The sequence below is a fragment of the Furipterus horrens genome, unplaced genomic scaffold (assembly GCF_987537825.1).
Source record: "Furipterus horrens unplaced genomic scaffold, mFurHor1.1.pri manual_scaffold_1, whole genome shotgun sequence".
Taxonomy (NCBI): domain Eukaryota; kingdom Metazoa; phylum Chordata; class Mammalia; order Chiroptera; family Furipteridae; genus Furipterus; species Furipterus horrens.
The window spans coordinates 154262885-154287553 of record NW_028327171.1 but is presented as its reverse complement, the minus strand read 5'-3'; the positions used below and the strand labels follow the sequence as shown (position 1 = coordinate 154287553).

At 37.8% G+C, this 24669-nt stretch overlaps 1 protein-coding gene across 3 annotated transcripts in view; it reads left to right on the top strand.

The window, feature by feature from the left end:
* The window catches only part of CCDC148 (coiled-coil domain containing 148), a 170867-nt gene extending 166802 nt beyond the window's left edge, over positions 1-4065 (top strand). For 2 of the 3 annotated variants that reach the window (XM_090267592.1, XM_090267584.1), the window contains one exon: positions 2860-3115. In XM_090267592.1, the coding sequence (XP_090123718.1) occupies positions 2860-3006 (147 nt within the window). In that variant the 3' untranslated portion in view covers positions 3007-3115. Of the gene's footprint in view, positions 1-2859; positions 3116-3849 lie in introns of those variants that run through there. The other variant, XM_090267587.1, reaches the window with a different exon arrangement.
* The last annotated feature ends 20604 nt before the right edge of the window (positions 4066-24669 follow it).

Below are 24669 nucleotides of genomic sequence, written 5' to 3'. Positions count from 1 at the left end.
TATTAACTGGACAAATATTGATGGAATATATACTGTATCTGGCACTGTGCAAAGTGCCCTCCTGAGCAGAATAGACTTGTCCTGTGTGGAAGAAAGAGCAGGGCCACTAGGGTGAGGTCACCTCCCTAATAGGGGGCTGCAGCAGATGGGGAGGGAGGCAAATGTTAACCCTGACTGGGGAAGTCAAAGAAAGTGTCAAAGAGGAAAGTTCAGCTTTATCTCAGTTGAAGGTTTTTGGCAGTGGAAACAAAATTCATTTCAGATGACAAGCTAAAAACAGATTAGGGGGAGGGAGTGGGTGTAGGGGGAGGGATAAGTTATGAAGATGCAAGGGTGTTTTCAGAAGCCAATGTGGGGAGGGCAGCTGGGGCTTGCAAAGAATTGAAGTCAGAAGCTGGAAAGCTCTCCAGTATCTGGGCTGAAGAAATAAGGGTTGCACCCATGGAAGAGGGTGGAAGGAGGCCCTTAGTGGTGTATCTTCAATGTAAGGTACATGTCAAGGGTGGGAGCTGGGAGGTGAGACTGGAAACATAGGTTAGGGTGAGATTGTGAGAAAGTATTGTAGTAGGTCTTCTTTGCTAAGACATTTTACCTTTATACAGTGAGCAGAGGTGAGACTTTGAAGCAGGTGAATTACATAACCAAATTTATGATTTAGCAACATGTCCTAAATGGAAAACTGGTGAGGCTGGGGGAGGGGGGGCTAAAGGTGGGTTTGGGGTCAGAACCCTTCAAGATGGTGGAGCCCTCATGCAAGTGGGGAGAGGGGCAAGAATTGCTCTGACTGAGATAAGGAAGGAGCGGTAATGAAAAGAGGGTAGTTCTAAAACCAGCCAGTTTTTTCTGCCAGTTGTGTGAAGTTGTGTAAGCTGTTTAACATCCGTCTTGTCTTGTTTTCTTCATCTGTAAAACAATAATTTGCAAGGTTCTTGTGAAGATTAAGATAATAAATGTCAATTGCCTAGCGCATTGCCTGGCACCTTGTAGTACTTTAGTAAATTATAATCATTAGGTGTCGCTGCCATAAACAATATAGGAGAAAAAACAGACTTGGGCAGAGAGAACTTTTGTTCATGCCATGTCTAGGGTGAAAATGTCTCGTACACATTTACAAGAAACTGATCGGCTGCCTCTGGGGAGGGGAATTAGGAAGATGGAGATCAGCACACCAAGTTCTCCATTTCACTTTGTTAATTCAAAAAATAGAATAATGAAACAGTTTAAACCCCTCAATCCCAGAGCTGAGGAGAGAGGCGAATGCTGGAGACAATTAGAGAGTGAACAGCACACAGGTGGAGCACAATCACCAAAGTCAATGGGAGTGACCAGGGAGACTGTCTGGGAGCAGAAGAGGAGAAGCCCGGGCCTAAGGATTGCATATGTTGGTTGTCAGACATAAATCCCTGTATTATTCTTGACTTACATGCATCATTACCTCTAGTCCCTGTATCTGGTCAGTTGCCAAGTTCTACTAATTCTTCCCCTCACAGTGTTTCTGACAGTTATCTCTTCCTTGCTACCAGCCAAATTGAGGCATGTTTATAACTTCATGTCTAGACAACTGTAGTAGACCCCTAACCACTCTTCCTGCCTCCATCTTTTCTTGCCTGCCACCTTAATTTATCCTGAACTTACCATCAGATCCATCTTTTTATGCAATGACAGTGATTATATTATTTGCCATCTAAAAACAGAGACAAATACAACTTCGGTAGCTCTCCAGACTCTTTGGCATAGCCTTTAAGCCTTTCAAATTCATGTCCCCTCTTAGAATAGTCCTTTTCCAGTGTTCCCCAATGGTGCTTTACCCAACTACCCTGATTCCAAATTGACCTATTTTACCTCTGAATTTGCATGTGTCTTCCTTTCTTGCTCAATCTCTCTTCCTCCCTTCTCTGCTTTATACAAGAATAAGTTGGACGTTAGCTCAGGTGCTCCTCCTTACCTGAGACTATTCTAGTCTCATTGGCACCAAGAGATGTACCACTCTTGGGGTATCTATCCCATGTTCCCACAAATTGCAGTTACCTATGTAAAATCTTGCTACCCCTATTGAAGAGCTCCCTACAAGAGGGGCTACTTTTCAACAACTTATTATCCAATCTTCTAGGGGGACTTCAGATCCATGTAAATGCTTCTTTAGCTAAAATCCATATGTGGCTACCTTCTTATCATTGCAAACAGCACTGTTGACATTTACTATTCATAGAAATAGGAATAAAGTCCAATCAGCTATAAGTGAAAACAGAACTTGAACTACTTGTATGTCTCGTCCCACTTAGAATCAGATTGATGGAAGCATTTTCTAGTTCTGCTTGAAATAGAAATCCGGCCTTGGAATAAAAGTTCTATTGATTTCTTTTTTGTTTTTGTTTTAGGTAGTGGCCATGTGTTTAAACTTAACTTACATATTGTCAAATGACGGAGAAATTAAAATGTCTGTTTAAAGGCAGATGCATAGGGTTGTGGTTTAGATTTATTTTGTTTTAATCAATGATTGTCTACATTTGTATATTCCAGATGTCAATAAATAATGAATCAGTGATAGTACTGAAAATAAGCTTCTTTCATCTCATCTTCTAATAATTTTAATGTGTTGTACTTTGATTAATCTACTATGAAATCGTCTATACATATTATGTTGGAAACCACTGATACAGTGGGAATTGATGATGTCAAAAAGTTTGGATGTTTTCAGTAAAAATAATTGGGATGTAGTCACTGTATACAGAAATGTATTGTCATCTAGTCATTTGTCTAGCAAAAACAAATTATGCAGCTTGGAAAAATATGGAACTAAATTATAAAATTTACTTTACTTCAATGAATTACTATTTACCTTGTATTTTATTTCTACAGATAATTTCTGACCCTAGACTTCGTTTTGAGTTAGCACTTCGAGAAGCTGGACTTCATAAAACATTTTATGCCAAAGAGATATTACCAAAAATCAGTCCTCAAAAACCTCCAAGAAAGGACATGGAGTCTACTATATTTAAAATTTAGAGTTCATCTTTAAATATTATCAAATGTAAACTAAAAATTTCTCTGAATACATTTATATGAATAACAATGATTACAACTTTGTAAAATTTTAGTGATATCAGGCATAGAAATCAGCATCTATTAAAACAAACTTGCCTTAAAAAAAGATTCTTAGAATTTTATTCACTATTCCCAATAGCTTTGTTTCTTTAATAGTACTAAATTCTTCAAGACTATGGAACTTAATTATGACATATATGATACATATATTAACATGTTGTAAATTGCAATTTGCGTGTTGTTATCCCTTAAAAAGAGAGCAAAATAACCATTTGTAAAAATTATAATTTACATTGCTGCTTCCTGCTAACATTCATTTTTGTATGTTATTTTCAGAATTTAACTTTTAATCATAGAAACTTCATTATTATTAATACTTCTATTATTGGTTATTATAAGGAAAGACGGAACCTTTCTCTAAATTTAGAAACCAATTTGGTACACCATGTTTACTGCAAGCCAATCATCCAACCAATTTCATTTTGCAAAGTAGCCCACAGGAATAAATTAGAAATTAGAAATAGCACTGTGAACGTGGGAATATCTGTTTTGACTTGAAAAAAAAATGTGCATGGTTGTTTAGAAGGAATATTTTAAAATTTATAATATTTAGAATCCTATCAAAATTTTCACATTATCTATTGGGTTGGCCAAAAAGTCTGTATGTTTTTTTCCCATAAAATAAAAGACACGTTTTTTATTTTCACCAAAAACTTTATTGATTTAGATATTTTGAGTATGTAAACTATCTCCTGTGTGGTACAATGTTGATTGTTTTTAATTAATGTCTCTATTTGATTGCAGTCAACTTCAACTGGTCTATCTTACTGTGGAGCATCATCCAGTGAGAAATCTCCAGCATGAAACTTTGCAAACCACTTCTGACACATTCAATCAGTCACAGCACCTTTTCCATACACTGCACAAATCTTTTTTTGTGATTTGGGTGTGTTTTTACCTTTCTTGAAAGAATAAAGCATAACATGCCAAAAAATGTTGCATATTTACTTCCCTCTTCAATATTAAAATGGCTAAACAAAAATTTACCAATTTTGATAAGTTTTTTTAATGCATGCCGATATGACAGCTGTCACAATGCAATCTAACAAAATCATTTTGAATGAAGTTAAAGACATCTAAGCACTACTAGAGCCATCTTATGGAAAAAAACCAAACAAACTTTATGGCCAACCCAATATTAAATATCTAGATAATTTTATAGGAAGGCAATATTTCAAATACAATTCAAGCATAAGTTTTACTCTTACTCAAGAACGGCACAAATACAAGCAGCTCATGGTGCCCAGCAGGAGGAAGTGCTGCCATCTTAAGAACCATAGAGAGTTGATTCTTGTGGTTCTGCTGGAAAGAGCTGTGATTTGGGAGCAGCATAGCTGTTGGTTATGCCCAGACTCAGATCTTATTAATTTTTTTTCTTTTTAAAAACAGTATTAATAATAGTTACCATTTGTTGAGCACAAACTGTGTGCTCAGTGCCATGTGTATAATTTACCTATAATGTCTTATTTGACCATAATAAAAACCTTATGAGATTGTTATTTCCATTTTTTTCAGATACAGAAACAGGCTCAAAATGGAGAATAATTTAGCCTAGATCACTTGTTTTTCAACTGTGAGTCATTAGATCAACTTAGTGAGTCCTGACCAGCATTTTTTAAATGAAACTAAATAAAATAAATCTGAAATCCAAATGACTGATAAATATATGAAAAGATGGAAATATCATTATTCCAGTTACAACCTCAATGAAATACTACTATGCATCAACCAGATTGGCAACAATACCAAGAAATCTAACAATATCAAGTAATACCATACAGAACAATGGGAAGCAACCACTGGTGGTGAGAGTGTGAACTGGAAAGTTCGGACTTATCTGGTAAAGTTGTAAGTGTTAACATACTTTGATCAAGCAATTCTGTTCCTAAATATATGCACTGAGAAGCCCCTGCACATATGTATAGGGAGGCATGAACTAGGATTCCCAAATGAAAACAAGCCAAATATTCATCAACAGTAGAATGGATATAAAAATGGTGTTATATTCATACATGGAATTGCATATAGCAATGAATATGAACATAATACATACAATGTTGTGTTTCATCTATCTAAAGCACAAAAACAGGCCAAACTAACCTATATTGCTTAAGGATACACACATAGGTGGTGGAACAATAGAGGAAAACAAGAAAATAATTAACACTAAAATCAAGGTAATGATTACCTCTTGAGGATAGGGAGGTTTTTGGGGTGGTGGCTTCCAAGTTACAAGTAGTGATTTTCTGATGTTTCTCTTCTTTAAAATGTACCTATGTGTTTATACACTATTGGGTCAATGCTATAAATTCCCAATAAACTGAAAAAAAAAATCATTGAGAAAGCAAGTTATTAAAAGTATAATTTCTTAGAATATTAGTGTATCAGAAATAGATTTTTAACCAGTTTCTGATTATCTTTAATTTGCAGGAATTTTGTGATAACAAGGACAGCTCCTGCCTGACACAGGATAGTATCTCTTCTATTTTCCACCCCCGCCCCCCAATCCAGGTGCACTGCTTCACTTAGGCTCTTGCCAGTCTAGTTTGTCAGGTGGGCATCAAAAAGAAAACAGTTTATACCCATATGAAATTTGATTTCACCTAATCACATGTGTGTATACAGTGGATCACAACACAAATATGTTTCTTAATGGTCCAAACCATTACCCTCAGTCCCATAATTCATAAATGATGTAGCCTGATCAACTTCATGTCTCTGAGGATGATGAGCTTGTCTCAGACTGTATGGAAAGACTGTAATCAGCCCATCTGGTAGGAAGTCCCTTATGTCCCCAACAGCAAATCAACAAACACATCTAAGTCTGCATTTTCATTTTGCTTCCTCTAGCAATGGGAGCAACTCTCTCTCTATCAAACACCAAACTTTTCATATGTGTTTTGGGTTTCATCACCTCTCAACTCCATGAGAATTTCTCTTTTTTTGTTATGCTCTTTCTCTCCTACATCTTCAAGATCATGTACTTCCCCCCCCTTCATTCTGTTAATATGGTGTATTACATAGATTGATTTTTCATATGTTGAATCATCCTGGCATTACAGGAATAATCCCACTTGTTCATGGTATACAATGCTTTTAATATGCTGTTGAATTCAGTTTACTAGTGTTTTGTTGAGAATGACATCAACATTTTTGAACAATATAATTTCATTTTTTTAAATAGAAAATTATTTCGGATCTTTGTTTTTATTTTAATATTTTTATTTCTTAGCTTTTATTTTCCTCAAGGCCTTATCTGTTATATCTTTCATTCATTTAAAAAAATTTAGTCTCATTTATGAAATGTTTTTTATTTATAATTTTTACCTGAGAACATATCACCTAATTTCTGAATTTTCCTAATTATAAATTAATATTCCCTCATATTTTGTATCATTTTGAATTTTTTTAACTTTTAGCTTATAATTTTAATCTATGTTGTGGTAATGTCTCTCTGATGTTTATTCCTTATCTGTAGGTATGTTATTATGCTTCCTAATCTTTTTTTTATATTAACGTTACGATTTGATCCTTTTCTTTGTCATTCATACTTGAAATTAATTTGCTTAACCTTTATTAGTATTTTGTGGCTCAGGATAGTTCTTCTAACTTTATAGCTCTGGAGTTTTCTGTTTTGTTATATTTGTTCAGGGTTCAGAAAATGTTGGCAGCTTATTTTCTGGAGATATGTCCTTCTTTATTTTTACCTGGACCTGCTATTTCTTTTGACTCTGCTGTTCCTGTGCCGCTCAATTGGATTCTCCTTGCAGCAGTTTCTTGTCGTTGTAGGGCTTTGTACTAGAAGAAGTTTTGACTAGTTAGTGTGGGAGTTCATGGGCCCAGACTTCCCTAGCCCCTCCAGATTTTACTGTAAACGCTTTGTACTCACTCATAATTAAAAGTAAGACTCTCGGTTTCAGCTGAAATAGTTTCCAGTAAGTACTTCTTGGTTCTTTTAGTGTTCTCAGGTCCATCTGATGCCCCTTGCTTTCCTCTGTCTGCAAAGATGCTAGTATAACCAGGTCTTATAGCTGCCAGTGGTTACTCTTTACCCATTCATATTTGTTAGTGTATGGGAATACTTCATCACTTCCTACTGAAGGTTATCTCCATGGGTTTTTGGTGGTGTTGTCCAGGTGTTTGTTTGTTTGTTGTTTCCTTTTATAGGCTGATCCAAGGAGATTTAAAAATTATCACTTCTGCTGTCATCTTTCCAGGATTCCTCCAATCTTAAATCTGAATTCTGACTGCCTTTTTTGAATTGAACATGCTCTTCCCTCAAGCCCAACCCATCTCAATCATGGAGCAAGCCATCATCCACCACGTTATGCAGCCTGAAAGCTGGTAGTCTCTCATTATGCACTCCTCTTTCTCACTTGTAACATCTTATCAAGCTCTATTGACTTTCTGTCTTCTACACTGAAACTGTACTGCCTATGGGAAATAGTTGTTCTTTTTTGGCTTCCCAGCCATACCATTCTTATCTTGGAGAATATCCCGCATTATGCATCTATCTTCCACAGGAGAAGCTAGATACTCAATTTCTCCAGTCTCTTGTGGTATATTCTCTGCCAATCAAATGTATCCATTTGAGATTTCATTCATAAGAGCGCTATGTGAGAAGGCAAGAATAGATTTTACGGCAAGTGTGGCAGTGCAGGCTTCAGCTTTAGGGGGTGAAAGCTGCATAGCTTTTAGTATCTAGCACTCAGGGTTGTGATGCAAGAGAAGGTGCGTGGGACTAGCAGAACAGCAGCGGGTCTTTAGGGAGGCAGTCTCCTGGCCACGGTTGAGCATGGCCCCATTTTGATAGCCTCAAACATGGACACTCTGCACCTCCCAGAATTCTAAGAACTGCCTAACATCCTTTAATAAGTTGCTTTGCTTGTATACTGTCTTAAGTGGGTTTTGTTGTTTGCTAGTGTGGATAGAGTGATACACTAGTCTTTTTTCAGTTCCTTGAATGTACAAACCACAGTCTCATGCCCTCTATATACAATCTCTCCATCTCTGTACAGTACTCTGACTTCTCAGTTATCGTCTTCCCTCTCTTCAAAAACTAGGAAGGGGAAAACATTTTCATTTTTAAAAACATAATCTTAATTGCTGAATACCATTTTTTACAGCAATGATTTTCACTCTATGGAAAGGCCAACTATAGGTTACTTTCTGCTCAAAGAGTTCAGCCGACTTGTCCATATTCGAAGTCCTATACAATATTCTTTAAAAATTGTGAAAAGGGTAATTGGACCTCTTTCTTCTGGCATATATTTAGTTATTTTTATGGGGCTCCCATTTACTTGGGTTTTATATTGCCCTCGTTAAAATAGGTTCATTATTTCTTCAGCTGTCCTAGATTTTAAGTCCAGGATGCAGAGGTAAAACATGAAATTATTTTAAAGGTAATAAGACATTTTGAAAAAACGTGGGAAAATTGAGGACTATTTAAAATCAACACTTTGCCTGGGAAACTAATGAGGAGAATCTAAAATACAGACTTTTTAAGATTTCAGTCAAATCCCAGAAAGGATAGATTTTGACCTAAGAAGAAAAAAAAGATGAGTATTCTACTGTTTCTGACATCCGATCAATATGTTTTGGGAAAAGTAGTTGTATGCTTGCTGATGCATTTGAGGATGAACACTTGATAGATTACTGCAGAGTACTACAGAGGTCCTGAGAGAGAAAGTGGTCAGGACTTTAGACACTGAGCATTTAGGAACAGTGAATATTTCACTTTGAGACTCAGTGAGGGACTGGATCATAATAATAGAATTCACAAGCTCCATGACCTCTTATGCAATAAAGTCTCAATCCATAGAGAAGAATGTGGCATCAAATCTGTCCTGTTCTTACCACATTTTAAAAAATCTCTAGAAAGATATTTTCCAGCCTCCACAGGAGTTTCTCTTTTTACTCTAACAAAGTGCCCATGTTCTTTTTCTTCTCTACTTTCAATAGTATTTGAAGCTAACTTTTTTTGCTGCTTAAACTAATTTAGGTTTGTTTTTAAATACCTATCCTATGGCACTGTAGGCCTTACTAATCTTACCGAACACCTTTTTTTTCCTTAGAGAATTTATTTTATATGTCGAAATATAAATATTGGAAAGATATGAATTTTCTTCCATTCTGCACATTTTCCCAGACATGTCAACATTACTTAGCACCCCATATGCTTAAAACTCCTAATATTTATAAACAATTTCAAAAACAATTTGGTTACATTTCTTTAGACATTTTATAAATATTGTATTAATTTGAAATGCTTACCTTCACAGTATATTTAAAACAAATGCTGCACAAGATGTCCTGTTACTGTTGAAATGTTGTAAACTAACTTAGTTTGGGATGATTATTAAAAATAATATTTATTTTTAAACTTACTAAAAGAAATAAAACTTTACTTGGAAGTGAAAATTCTTGACTTACTAAAGAAAATCCAGCACAATGCAACATGAATTTATGTCAGCATAGATGAGGGCCACACTATCTGGGAAAAAAAAAGATATAGGTAATGTGAAAAGAATATTTTCTCATTTATGTTGCTATATCAATATCACATAATTATTTAAAACTCATAAAACTAGAAGTCCCAGAGCTTCTTTACTGTAATGTTCCTAGACAATTTGCTTTTCCCCACTTTCTCAGTCCAAATCCATGGTTTAATTTGATTCAAAAAATATTTATTGAGATTTTGGCATAAGACAGATTACCTGCAACTGCTGAAATGAATGAGGATTGTGGTTATGGTTGCACAACTATATGACTATTCTAAAAAACATTGAATTATATACTTTAAATGGGTAAATTGTATGGAGTATGAATTATATCTCAATAAAGCTGTTACAAAAACAAAACAAAACAAGGAGCATTACATGGGCTAACATGAAAAGAAAATCAAAATATGTTGTATAAGTGAGGGCCAGGAAGCAACAACAGAGAAAAAAAAAAAAAAAAACCACATAGAATGATCCTATCTATGTTAAAAAAAGAATGCAGATTTCCTGAAGGCTATTTAAGGAGCTGTCAGCAACTGTTATTTTGGGTAATTGGAATGGGAAGTTTTGGTTGGAGTGGTGACAAGGAAGTTTAATTTTTTTCTTTACCCTTCTATACTGTTTTAATGTTTACCACAAGCCAGTATTACTTTTATAACAATGATTTTAAATCTGAATACTTTAAGGGTATGGTATATTGGATATTGGGGAATCTAAGAGTTCTAGAACCTGCATACACCATCCTCTGTAATGGGCAACATCTAGTGGGTTTTGAGGTAGATAGGGTCAGTCACTAACAGTTTTTTTGACTCTGTGAGTAGATGGATTAATGGATGGATGGATAAACTGTATGAATTTTGCTTTTGCCTGTGGGATACTCAACCGCCATTTATCTATGGCAACTCTGAACAAGGAGAGATATACAAGGTAGAAAGATATGGTTTAAAATAAATTCCTTCTCTTCCTAAAGCATGGTCCAAATTTGGCTGAGGAGATAAAACATTTCACATATTTAAGAAAAAGTACAAGTAAAAAGTAGTAGACTATAAGAGAACTACTGAGCAAGATGTCTCTTATCCTACTTGTTTCCCTGATGGATTGTGATCCGACTCCTCAGCTTCTTGGGACACTGGAACAGCTTCATTCCCTCCCCCCTGTCTCTTTACACCTGGTGTGTAGAAATACCAAGAGTTAGGAAATGAAGGGAACAGAAAGGGTTTGAATGGGTCCAAATGTTTGTAGAGTAGAGGGAGTTTTACAGTAAACTTATTGTGTGGCAAATGAGTCTCAAACACTAGGCATGCATAGTTGTTCTAAGTGACATGGTTTTTGAGACCTTTTACAAGGTAGCAGAAGGTTTTGTTTGTTTGTTGTTTTCTGGGTGATAATGGGACTCTTCTAGTAGGGAAGATAAATTGACTGGGAGCCCTTTTGTTCAGAACTAGCAGATTTTTCATCTCTGCCGGTTGCTGACCATTGTCACCTCCTAGGTCTGTGCTGCCAGAAAAGAAACGATACTCTATTCAGATGTTCCTTTTGTGCTGTTTGTGTTCCCTCTGAGGCTTGCTAAAGCTAGAAAGAAGTACCTATTGGTATCCATGAGTTTCACCTCAGTTATCCTCCAACCTTTCTTCTCAAACACAAGCCTACGGACCCTTGAATAACAGCCTAAGATGTTTGAACTTTGTCATGTGGACATTACAAAATAATTAAAGCTTTTTGGGGCATAGAAACAAAGACAGTGCTTTTGGGAGGTGAACATGATAGCAGGGTACAAGTTGGGTGTTATCAGGGAAAAGGTGGGATTGAGGAACCCATCATGGTTATTTAGAATAAATCAGGTGTGAGGTTAAATGAAAATGGGTATTAGTGAAGTCTCTGATCCTCATCAGTTGAGGGAAAACTAACTCCAAATTCATTCATTCCTTTCCCTCTTGCAAAGTTCCCCTAGAGGTTTGGGGGAGCAGATCTATATACAAAGGAAGCCTTGGACAAGTAGGTATACACTCTCCTGAGCATAAAGGTCTGATGACTGGCTTGGCTCTAGCTTTCCCTTTCCTCTTGCCCAAATTAAGTGTTTCTGAATCTTAAACAAGATACTTAGTGCTCTTCCAGAATTTGTGCTCAATCTTGATCCCAAACATGGGTGAGGAGGAAGCTCCGCTCACTCCGCATTAAGCCCTGAAGCTGCTGCTCCTTTTGTCAGCCTGTCACCCTTTGCCCAGGGTCTGTTCTGCAGCACCATATCCTGTCCATGGTTACTTCTTTGCAGTTCTTTGGTGACGGTTTTGCTGCCCGTGCTATTTCAGGACATAGAGGTTGTGTTCTCTCGCCTGAATCTCCAGCTCCTGTGATACCTACCTTCACTCATCTCCTGTCACCAGTCACCTGCATGGAATTCTGCAAATCATTAGCATGTTCCACCTGGGCTTCGATTTGTCTCTGTTCACTTCAGTCATTGGACCTCACACTTTATGTCCTTCATTTTGAAAAAAACATATTCACCACACTTATCGCCATATGACAACTTTGGTAGCTGTCACCAAAGACCACCTGTGATGAACCAACCATGCCTCCCAGCAGGAAGGCCCCTCTGTAGTCCCCTCCCTCCACGTTGAATCTAGATGGCCTTTGGCTTCATTAACCAACAGAATGAGTAGAAGTGATGCTGTGCCAGTTCTGGGCCTCAGCGTTAGAGAAGACCTTGCCATTTCTGATTTTGTGCTCTCAGAAGCCAGTTGCCATCTGGGAAGTCTGACTATCCAGCTACAAGATAGGCCACACAGGGACCCTTAAAAAATGAGAAGTGCTATGTCTCAGAGAGAGGCACCACGTGTGGAACAAAAAGCACCAGACCGGGAAAGAAGTCATCTGGGACACGCTAGTATGGTCAGGCCTCCAAATGACTCCAGCCCCAGCTGCCACCAGCTCAATCACATGAGAGCTCCAGTGAGACCAGCAGGAAAACCACCCATCTGAGCTTAGTCAACCCATGGAATTATGAGAAATAGTAATAATTTGTTGTTTTAAGGCAGTTTGTTGTGTAATAGCAGACATGTGAATCAAAACTCTCAGCAAAAAAATAAAAAAGAACTTTCAGCAAATCCTTGACCAACTAGTCCTTTGCCCGAACTTCTAATAGGAACAGCCAACATTCATTGAGCACTAACTGCATACCAGGCACCATTCTTGCTGCTTGGCATGTATGTAGTTATTTGCTATGCACAGCCACCTATGAGATATGCACTATTGTTAACCTTAGTGTATTGTGAGCGAAACTAAGGCACAATATTACACAGCTCATAAGAATTTAGATTTAAAGTCATATAACCTGACTTCTAATCCTTGAACTCTACTGCCTGCTAGTCTCAGGATTTGCCAGTCTGACCATCCTTTCCTTGTCACAAATATCTAGAACCATGTTGCGCATCGACAGAAAATTATGGGACATAGCCACAAGCTGGCTATAATGACTCTTCTTTTGGTTTTTACCTGCATATTAAATGTATTATAATAGCGTGACTTCAGAAATGCTGAGAAAGTCCCCTAGCAATCCCCTACATGTGGCAAAGATGTGTCCTGCTTGAAGCCTGTCATTTTAGAGCACTGTGGCTTCTCCCCAGCCCCGCTGCTTCACAGATAGTTTTTTGCTGACTCACATTTGGCCTCATTTAGGCAGTTGCTGTTCTCCCTCCAAGCTTTGCTCTAAGCATGAAAATGGCATTTCCTTAATTGCACAACCTAATAACTATGATCAGCCTGTAGCAATTCATAAGAGTTATCTAAGGCTTTGGGTCTAAGGGGATTATGACCAGAGAAATAAAGAACTAATATACTAGATGTGACCCCAGGCCAGCTTGTCACAAGACACCTGCCACCAGCCACCATTCTCCTTGGCATTGCCTGCCATGGTGTGGTAGGGGCCAGCCAGCCTGCATCCAGGAGAGAACCCATGTGCCTTCTCCACCTGGAGGCCAGGCTCCAGCTCTCTCAGTTTGCAAGGAATGAAACAATTCCCCTCTCTTCGAATCTTCCCAGCACTATTGATGGGGGCTGGGGAGGTAGTCCAGCAAAAAATGAAAGATCCATCCCTTCCTGATGAACTTGACTTGTCCCCAAATACCACCGAAGTACCCATCAGAAGCCAGCCACTTTCTCTAGAGAACTATTCATTACTGAACAGTACGTGTGTTGGGTACACCAAGAATTCACTATACTAAACCCAATCTTGTTTTTTCACCTCCTGTCCAGCATGATGTGAACAGGGTCCAATCCCAAACCCTTCTGTCATTTCTGAGTCACTTTCCCAAATTTCTAGTGAGCAAATGTCTAGGCAAAAACATATAGAGCTCTCAGAAAGCAGAACAGTTCTCAGGCTTAGAGCCATCTAAATATAGATTTAGAAGAAAATTAGGTCTCAGTGTAATCATTCTACTAAAAGAAATCCAAACACATTACTAAATGAAATATAATATTTCCATCCAAAGTATTTGAATGTGGGTGTTTTCATTATATTCGGGTCTTCTGAAAGGTACAATGGTGTGTGGGTATAGAAAAAAACTGCACACTGTAATGTTGTGCCTTAAAAGTAACAGGAAGCAAGCAAGCCAGGGTTAGGGACAGATTACTTTGAACATATGCTACTTTGTTACCAGAACACTAACATCAACAATAATTGTCACCTGAGGTGTTAACTTGGACCACAAGGGAGTCTACTACAGTGATGAAATAATGCACAGAAAAGAAAGGGAGAAAATGCTGGTAACACCTCATTTAGAACTCCGCTAGAAGTGCTGGAAAATGCCCCCTGGATGTGAACTCCTGAGCCTGCAAGCTGCTTTTATGGTGGGCAATGTGAATCCAGGTTATGGCTGTCAATCTCAGAGTAACCCCATCTATAGCAGGGTCCCAGGCCAACAGGTTTCCTCATCCATGCCCTTTACAGTCAGATTTCCCCAGAGGCCATTCTTTTGCAGAGTCCTTTCAAGTGTGCTATCTGGGGGGAATCTCCATTTCATCTCACTGTGCTCAGAACCAAAGACCTGGGCTTCTATTTCTGCACCTCACCCTATGCCACCCCAGCAGCCAATAACCCCCCTATCTCTAAGCCCCGGGAACAGGGGTCAGCAAACTTATTCTATGAAGTGCTAGATGGTAAAGTTTTTCACCTTTGTGAGTCATATGATCTCTGACACAACTGTTCAACTCAGCTGTTGCAGCACAAAAAGAGCCCGAGACAATATGTAAACACTAAGCCTAGCTGGTTCCAATAAAAACTGATGGGAATGAAAGGTCAGGCTGGGTTTGGCCACCAGGCTGCAGATTGCTGACCCCTGATCTGGACCAGTATTCGAGATTATGTTCACCCACCCCTGTGCTGTGGGTTTCTTCGTTGCTTTCTCTGTCTCTTGAGGATTTTCCCTAATTTCTTATGAGCTAAATGATGCCTTTTAAAGTATCTTTACTTTAATAAAGTGGTTTATTCAGATCTGGGTGTTCAGAGTGGCAGAGGGATTTTTCTAATACCTAGTTCTCCATCCTGTTGGAAATGTGTCTGGTACATGTTTTCTCTGTCTCTTTAATGTCAACTTGTGTGTCATTATGTTTATAGTCTCTGTCTTTTAACTGAGTTACGTCGATTTACACTTACTATGATGGGTACATTTGTATTTATTTCTGATACCTTATATTCTATTCCTGTTTACCACATTATTTCTAATCTTTCTCTTTTTTTCCTCTTTCTTCTTTCTACTACATTAATCAAGTTTTCCTTTATTTTATTTTCCCTCTCTATTATTTGGACATTAAACATAACATTTCAATTCTTTTGCTGGTAGTTCTTAATATTTTACTACTAGCTCAATAAAACCGGGGTGGGAGAGGACATGTATAGAAAGAACATTTTAATACACAAATAACTTAAAGCCCAACATCATTCCAAACCTCCACTCTCCTCCCCAATGATCATGGGCCCTTAAGTCCTTTCAACTGATCACAGTTAAGTTTTTTATTTTGATGTTATTTAGTATTGATTTTTAAATCCTTCCAGATTGATTTCTTAAGTACATTTTATTGATTATGCTGTTATATGTAGTTGTCCCAATTTCTTTTTCCTTTGCTCCCCTCTGCCTGGTACCCCCCTTCCCTCCAGCAATGTCCCTGCCCCCTTAGTTCATGTCCATGGTTCGTGTATAGAAGTTCTTTGGCTTCGCCCTTTTCTATATTATTCTTTACTTCCCTCTGTCTAGTTTGTCCCTATTATGCTTCTTAATCTCTGCACCATTTCCTCATTTCTCCCCCTTCCCCCTCTCAGCTCACCTTCAGCGAAGCTGGTTATTTTGTGAGAATCTCCTGCCAACTAGGTGCATCTGTGTTCACCCAAATGATTTTGCATTTACTTATTCCAGTAGTGCCAGGGACATCTCTGTTCCATAACCAAATTTTCTGTTTATATCTTGAAATGAGGTTTTCTGTAATGTAACAAAAAATTTAAACTCTAAGCCCAAATAAGAAGCATGGAGTTTGGATTTCTCAGAGAATTTTATGTTTTCTTCCCCACTGGTTGCCTAGACAGAGACAGATGAGATTCACTGGTGGTATCTTTGAATGATATTTTAAGCAAATAAAACTTTGCTTCATAATTAATGGTATATAAGAAACTTCCTCCTGTTTTCATAGACACAGTTCCAAAGAGGAATCATGAAGACCACATGGCAGGTTGTTTTCCTCTTGGATCTTAGTCCCAACACCTCACCTCACCCAAATTGAGGCTTTGTGTCTGCATAAGCTTAGAATCCTAGCCTTCAGGTGATCAGGTAGCTGCTCAGGTGTCACTACTCTAGCTTTAAGTTTCCTCCTTTTTGGTAGCATGTTTTTTAATTCTCTTCCAGAAATATTTCATGGGGCTTTGGGAGATGCTTCCAGTGCTTTGGGGTATGTTAGCACTCCATCTTGCACAACTCCCAGTAGACTTGGTCCTCCCCAGTATCTCACAACCTTCCATCCTTCTTACTGATTTCCTTTCCCTCTCACTATTTATTTCATTTTTTTCTTATTATCTTCTTCTACTATGTACCAGTTACTTTCCTTCTCTGGTAGCATATTTTGATCCTGAAAAGAAAAATACATCAACCTGAAAAGAAAATAGCCTGACTAATTGGTTTTCCACTGTCATTGAGGCACATGAGCCTTTCTGCCAAGGGCAGTGCATACTGGGCTGTTGCAAAAAAAATTTCATTTTAAAATCACAGACTTTGATCCTGTAGAAATATTCCCTGGTGTCACTCTTTTCTTTTCTCTAGTGAATATTTTAGATTTAATCATTCTTTTTTTATAGCTTTGATATGTGAGTCATATCTTCTCACTGCATTCCTGACTCTGATGAACTGTGCTTTGAAAAATAAGCGTGGTTGGCTACATTGTCTCGAGTAAGAATATGCAGACTGGCTGATGCAAAGACTCAGGCCTCCTTGGCGGATATATTCCTACACTGAAGATGAGAACATTAGGCAAAATTGTTTCTCTACTGGTAGCCATTGCCATACCCAGCTCCTTTGCTCTGATCCCTCACTCACTAAGCCACCTTCTTAGATCATTTCACTTCTTCCATAGAATCAAGAAGCCTCTGTAGAAATACCAGCCAGCAGGCATGATTCTATCAGGCCACACTGTGTAAACTTTTTCTCTAAAAGTTAATAAATTAAAAGTTACTATTATAAAAACCACTATACAGACCTCATTGAACCTTTACTCTCTTTTATTGTAGTAAAATATACATACAATAGTTTTTAAAATTGATTTTTGAGAGAGGGAGGGAGGGAGATTGAATTGTTCCATTTATTGATGCATTCATTGGTTGCTTCTTGTATGTGCCCTTACTGGGGATTGAACCTGCAACCTTAGAGTATCAGGATGATGCTCTAATGACTGAGACATCCAGCCAGGGGAGTAGTTTTTATCATTTTAATGTTTTTTGAGAGTACAGTTTAATGGCATTAGGAACATTCACATCATTGTGTAACCATCATCACTATCCATCTTCAAAACCTTTTTTATCATTCCAGCTGAAACTCTTGTACCCATTAAACACTAACTCTCCCTTCTCCCTTCCCTCAGCCTCAGGTAACCTCTATTCTACTTTCTTTCTTGATGAATTTGACTTTTCTAGGTTCCTCATATAAGTGGAATCCTACAGCATTTGTCCTTTGTGACTGGATTATTTCATTTAGTATAATGTCCTCAAGAATCATCCATGTTGTAGCATCTGTCAAAATTTCATTAAGCCTTTACTTTTTAATGTATTGAATTTTATACCCTTTTGGGGAACCTGACTTTTCATTAGTTACAAAACCTTAAAACATTTTATCTGCATCGATACTGAGATCATCGCTGACATCTCTCACTCATCAGCCCTTTAAATGCCATTCTCTCGCACAGCTACTGCTTTGGCTTTGTCATGTTTGAACTTTCCTTAGCCTTTTAACAAAGGAAAGACTTTGGAAACACATCATCGTCACATGAAAATGGAATTTTTATTCTGAGATATGTAAGCTGCTTAACTTATTAGGTGAAAATTTGAAGGCACTGACCTTCATAAGTAGGAGAGCTGAGAGTCTAACAAAAAAATGATGTCTTTGGTGGCCTCAGCTTATCTTTAACCCATCTCTGCCTGCCAGCCCCATCCTTAACTTGGAACATTGTGAAAGGTCAAGTCTTCTTCATCCACACCCAGAAACCCTTTCTTGTAACTGGTACTCATCTCAACCTTACTACTCCTCCTCCCACTTCTAATCAACAAACTTCTGATGATTCGTGCTCTACCCCTTTCAACCTTTTGTGGAAGACTAAGGTTCAATCTCCTTAACCGAACTTTTTTGGCTCCAAATAATGAAACCCTAAATTACCTTTCCAAATCCAGCCAAACAGAATTCTTTATTTCAAACAGAATTCTTATTTCATACCCTTCTCTTTGATAGCAACATCCTCCCCAGAGTATTTTAAAATTATGGCCCTTAAATAAAGTTCATCTCAAATATTTACCCTGTCCAAGAAGTCTTTTCAAATCCTTTCACCTTAATGAGATCATTCCCTTTACTGAATCCTCAAAACACGTTTATTTCTGCCTCTCTTTTGGAGTCAATCAGATTATTATTTTTTATTTATAGTTACCCACACATTTCTCATATTGCCTCAAACTTAGCAGGCTGTCAGTTGTTTAAAGGAAATGACCATGTCTTGCTCTCTCAGAACACCTAGCATTGTGACTTGCCTAAAATCCTTTCTAAATATATTTGTTCTATCATTTGCTTGTTTACTTAGAGTGGGTCCATGGCACTGTAACCTTAAATTAATCCTGGAAACAGCTCTATACCAGGTAACAACTCAGAAGCCCCAGTGGAAGGAAGGAAATAAATGGGAGGACTGTGAACTGTAGGAGACAGATCTGAGCAGTAGGCTGCTGTTCACTGCTGATTGTTTACCTAGAGTAAGTAGAAATTTGATAACATTTTGTTTGCCTCATCATCTGTTTTGTGGTTTTTGTTTGTTGGTTTGTTTGTTTTTTGTTGTGGTATCTGAAGGAAATATAAATGCAAAGGACCTTAAATGAAAATAAAAAATAAAGTGATATGGAAATGAAAAAAGAATCCATATTTTTAAAGATCTATTTTTCCTCTTCTAACAAGGGATGAAACAAAACCAAATTATTAAGATGTTTTCTCTAACACCTGAATGCCTGGTGCTTCAAAATGTTAGTGATTAAGGTACTTTAGAGAATAACAGATTTTCCAAGACATTTAGAAAAAATGGACACATTCCTAAATTACCACCTTTTGTTGGGATGATTTTGACTAATTCTCTACAAAATATATGATATTGGTTTCTAGGTTTTTTGCCTGATGATTTTTTTTAAAGACTATGCTATATTTATTTATTTTTTAATATTTAAATTATGTTTAAGTTTTCAGAGGGAAAGAAGAGACTTAATGGTGGGCTTTTGTTCTTATGTGAAAATTTCTATGCTCAATTTTAGTAAAATAAGTGTTAAATTGATTTTATATTGAGTACCACCTATTTGAAAGGAGTAAAAAAGCAACACAGGAATGGAAAACTGTTGAGTAAGTAAATGATGAAGCAGGTTGCAAATTCCAAGTATTTTCAGCTATATATCTTAGGAGCCATTGGGTTGTGGAGCCACTGGATGTTATTTTAGGATTCTTAGATAATAGAGCAAGTCCTGGAGGACATAAGAAAAGTCCTGGTTCATTTATTTTTTAAAAAGGGACAAAGCGAGAGCTGATAACTAAAGATGAGTTTACTTATCTCTAATCCTGAAATAAAGATTGTAGATCAAATCCTCAAAAATCTACTTGTGCTGTAGACATTTATAGGCACACAGGATCCTGAAGAGGAATGGTGTGTCAGACTATTTTAATTTCATTCCATGACAGAATGATGGGACGTGTAGCTTGGAGGCAAGCAATAGAGGCCATTTATCTGTCTTTTACTCAAGCTTTCAATTCTATCATACATGTGATGCCCAGCAGCCAGCTAGGAAAATATGTCAAAAACCATGTTCCTCAAGCTGCAAGCCCTGGAGAGTTCCACGAGAACTTTTAAATACAAGAATACATTCTTGTATAAAGGATTATCTTTTAAAAAGTATTCACCAGTTAAAAAGAAAAATACTAACTTCTGTTTTGCAGTTAAAAAACTTGTATTGGAAAGACCTTCATATAGAATGACTTCAGTTTCCTAAGTCAGTATTTTTCAAAATGGTTTTGGGTTCTCCAGTGTATTCTGGCTCCCAGGAGGAACCAGAGGGCAAAACTGAGCCGGGGAACTGAGAGACTTGCTGATGGAACTATTACAAAGAGGTGAGCAGGTTTGGTTAACAACAAAGGATGCTGCAGCTGGGAAATGGCAGCTACCAGCCCCGATCTCAGGGGGCTGGAGGGCAAGCAATTATAAGAATCTAGAGAAGTGGGTGGCAGGGGACACCCACTGGAACTGTGGTCTTTGGTAGGGGACACAGGTATCCTGCTGTGACCCAGACCCGAGGAAAGTGTGTGAATTCATGAAATTATATGCAAATTTGGGAGTATACCTATGGATGCACCTTTTCCTGCAGATTGGGTCCATAGATTTTATCAACCTTCTGCAAAACAACTCCCAAATGTTAAAAGCTATACTTTCGAAAAGAAAGAAATAAAATTCAAACTGACTTTGGTATGTTGTTGAAATTGATAGTTTATAGCCCTTATTAAGCACCAACGGGGTACAAAGTACTAAATAACACTCTGTAATAGGTAAAAAATAAGCCAGGGAAAGTTATTTAGTCTATTCTGGACCAAAAAGCAATAATTAAACTTCAACTGTGTGGATATTTGGGAGTGAAACATGGAATAGAAAAGCTGGTCATGGCTGTTAATGAGCTCACATAGCAAACTATATTGAATAACACACATATTGCTCTGTATGGTTGGTCAAGTAATCATATGTGGATAAAATTAAACTGACAGGCAGTCAGCTATGGAGTTATTTATTTAATTATTGTGTGGTTTTTTTGTTTGTTTGTCTTTTGCTTATTTTGGTATATATGTATATTTTTATGCGCTATATATACTTACATAGTGCCCAGCACATAGTAAGAGTGAATGAATTATATGTATATGTCTTATTCAGTTAGACTAGGTGGCTAAAAAAACTAATTTTCTCACAGTTCTGGAGACTGGAAATCCGAGATCAAGTTTTCACTGATTTAGTACCTGCTGAGAGTTCACTTCCTGGCTTGCAACTGGCCACCTTTCCCCTGTGTCCATAGAAGGACTTTCCTCCATGCCTGTGTGAAGAGGGAGAAAGAGAGCAAGCTCTCTGGTTCTCTGGCAGCCCTTCTCCTAAGGACACTAATACTATCAGAACAGGGCCCCACCTTATGGCCTCATTTAACCTTAATTAATTCCTTATAGGCCCCATCTTCATTGTGTGTCTGAGGAATGTAAAAATGCAGTTTATTACGATATGAAAATGAATTATATATACTTACATAATTATATATATAATATATATAAATCATTCACCTTTATGATGTGCAAAAAAATACAAGTTGCTGGTGCTATTAAAATGATTTTTGTTTTTTGGTCAGAACATTTAAGATCTACTCTCATAACAAATTTCAAGTATACAATGGAGATTATTAACTACAATTGCCATGCTGTACATTAGATCTTCAGAACTTATTCATCTTCTAACTAAAAGTTTGTACCCTTTGGCCCCTTTGACCAATTTGACCAAAGTCTCTCCATTTCTCCCACCTCCCCCCAGCCCCTGGCAACCATTATTCTGCTCTTTGTTTCTATGATTTGACTTGTTTTTTTTTAGATTCCATATATAAATAATACCATACAGTATTTTTCTTTCTCCGACTGGCTTATTTCGCATAGTGTAATGTCCTCCAATTTCATCTATGTTGTTACAAATGACAATTTTTTTCTATTTATAGCTGAACAATATGCTATTGTATATATACACTATATATATCATATTTTTATACATTTTTCATCAACAGACAATTAGGTTGTTCCTATACCTTGACTATTGGGAAAAGGTAACTAACTATGTGAGGTGATGGGTGTGTCAATTAACTTGATTGTGGTGATCATTTCACAATGCACATGTATATCAAATCATCAATCTTATTTGTCAGTTATACCTCAATTATATGTATGTGTGTGTGTGTGTGTGTGTAGTAAGATTCAAGTAAAAGGGCTTGCCCTTTACATAACTGTTTCAGTGGAGACACTGTCTAAGGACTTAGAAGTTCAGCTGGAGGAGTGACTGACAGATCCATGGATTATCCATTCTTCTAAGTCAGTGGCTCTCAACCCAGGTTGCAAATCATCAGGGAAAATTTTTATGCAGGACTTCCCAGACCCACTGCCAGGGATTCTCATTTATTGTTGGTCTGAGGTGGGGCTCCAAAAGGTGTGTTTAAAGTCTTCCTTGATGGTCCCAATGTGCACTAGTGTGAAGAGCCACTGGGCGGTGTCCTGGAGGAAACACATTGACAGCACAGTTCTCTCCACACCCAGGCAGTTGGCCCTAGGGCCCACACTCATCACTACACTACTGTGTTCTCTCTTGGAAGCAAGACTAGTTGTTCTTCTCTTGATTATTAATTTGCATTTTATCTTAAAGGCACAGTAATTTTTTTCTCTTTATTAAGCCACTGCTAGCTCGCCCAGAGCCAATTCAGTACATAGACTGCATGAGATGCGTCTGGGTAGTAGGTTCAGGCTTGGTGCCAATGATGCCCCTTCCACTTGCTTTTCCTTTTTCTTTCCCACTTACTCTAATTTATACTATCTTGTCATGCTTTTATTTATCCTGGTAAACTGTTTCCAATTTGGGGTGGGGGAGAAGAAGGGATATGTTTTTATATGAATAAATGAACAAAGAAAAATAAAAAAAAAATGCACCAAACAGAGTTTTTGCAAGTATATCTGTTTCCTGTAGTGTGTTCAAGGAGAAGACTGGACTAGTGGAGACGTGAGGTTAGCAGTGAGGTGGGACAGTGGTGCTCAGACTTAGGGCAGACACAGTCTATGAATGCCTACAGGGGACAAACTCCATGACAGTCTCGAGGCAGAGAGGAGACTGGCATGTCCCAAGTGAAGACAAGCTGGGCAGTTATAACGTAAGTTCATGAAAAAGGACAAGTGTTCTCAACATAACATATGCATGAGAACAAACTGATGTCTTCCTAGTGTGACCCTAGTTCTAAAGGAGCAAGAAGGGAAGGCTTGAGGGGCTAAGGAGAAAATAAATTTGGAAGTCTTCATGAAGGAGGTGAACTTGGGGCTTGGTTTTGACAGAGGGAAAGCCATATGCTACATGAGAAAATAGGTTCTAGATGTCAGCACAACTCTACACTGATGATTGAGAGGACTTCCTCCCCCCAAAATGAGATGTAGTGCTAGGGACAGGCAGAGAGAGCTGTGCTGATAAGGAACTGAATAAGCAAAGACTAGGGACATGTCAGTGAGAGTTTATAGGGAAATACTAGGAAGAGGATTTATTCTTAACTGAATGAATATTTATGGAGTATGATTCATGTGACAGGCACTGCTTTAGATGCTTGGGATACAGCAGTGAATAAAACAGGTACAGTCTTTACCCTCATGAACCTTACAGTCTAGGCACTACACATTAGTTAAATGACCCAAATCACACCATAATTGCAAGCTGTGATGAATACTTTAAAGAGGCAGTGGAGGGCACTGTGGGAGACTATGAGAGAGGCTGGGAGGAATCTCATTTGAGGACCAGGAAGGCTTTCCATAGGTGGACAAATGCAGAAGTATTTAGAAGAATCATTTAACAGATCTTGGCAATTGATTGAGGTGGGAAACAAAGAGACAGACATCGGAGAGGTTTCCCAGGTTTCTGGCTCGTACCACTGATACAATTTACTGAGAGAGGAAATACTAGTGGGGAAAACACACACACACGAACATATGCAGATGTACACGCAGGCACGCACACACATTCCCAGTCAGGAGTTGAGAGGACAGTTAATTGTAATTATTTCATTCTTCTATCTCTCCCATAACCTCCTCTTCTCTCAATGAAACAGAAAACAAAGATTTTCTAGGAGCAGACAAGAAAGAAGTTCAAACTTACAGGGTTTGAAGCTTATGTGGGGTGGGTCGGGGGTAAAGGAGGCCAAATATTTGGTGATGGAAGAGGGCTTGACTTTGGGTAGTAGAACTTGAAACCTATATGATCCTATTAACCAATGTCACCCCAATAAATTTAATTAAAATAAATAAATAAATAAAAAGATATATTTGCACAAATGCAATGAAAGAAGGAAAGAAAGTTTATGGAGAGCATTCTGAAGTTGTTTATACTTAGCCTAAAAAAGTATGAGACAAAGTGAGTACCCCACTACTGATGGCAGTATTATTATACTTCACTTTTAGTTTTGATTTTTGGCCAATTATTGGGGTACGTTAAAAATTGTACTCCAAGCATGTCTATTGCCAAAAGATGTTCCCAAACTTCT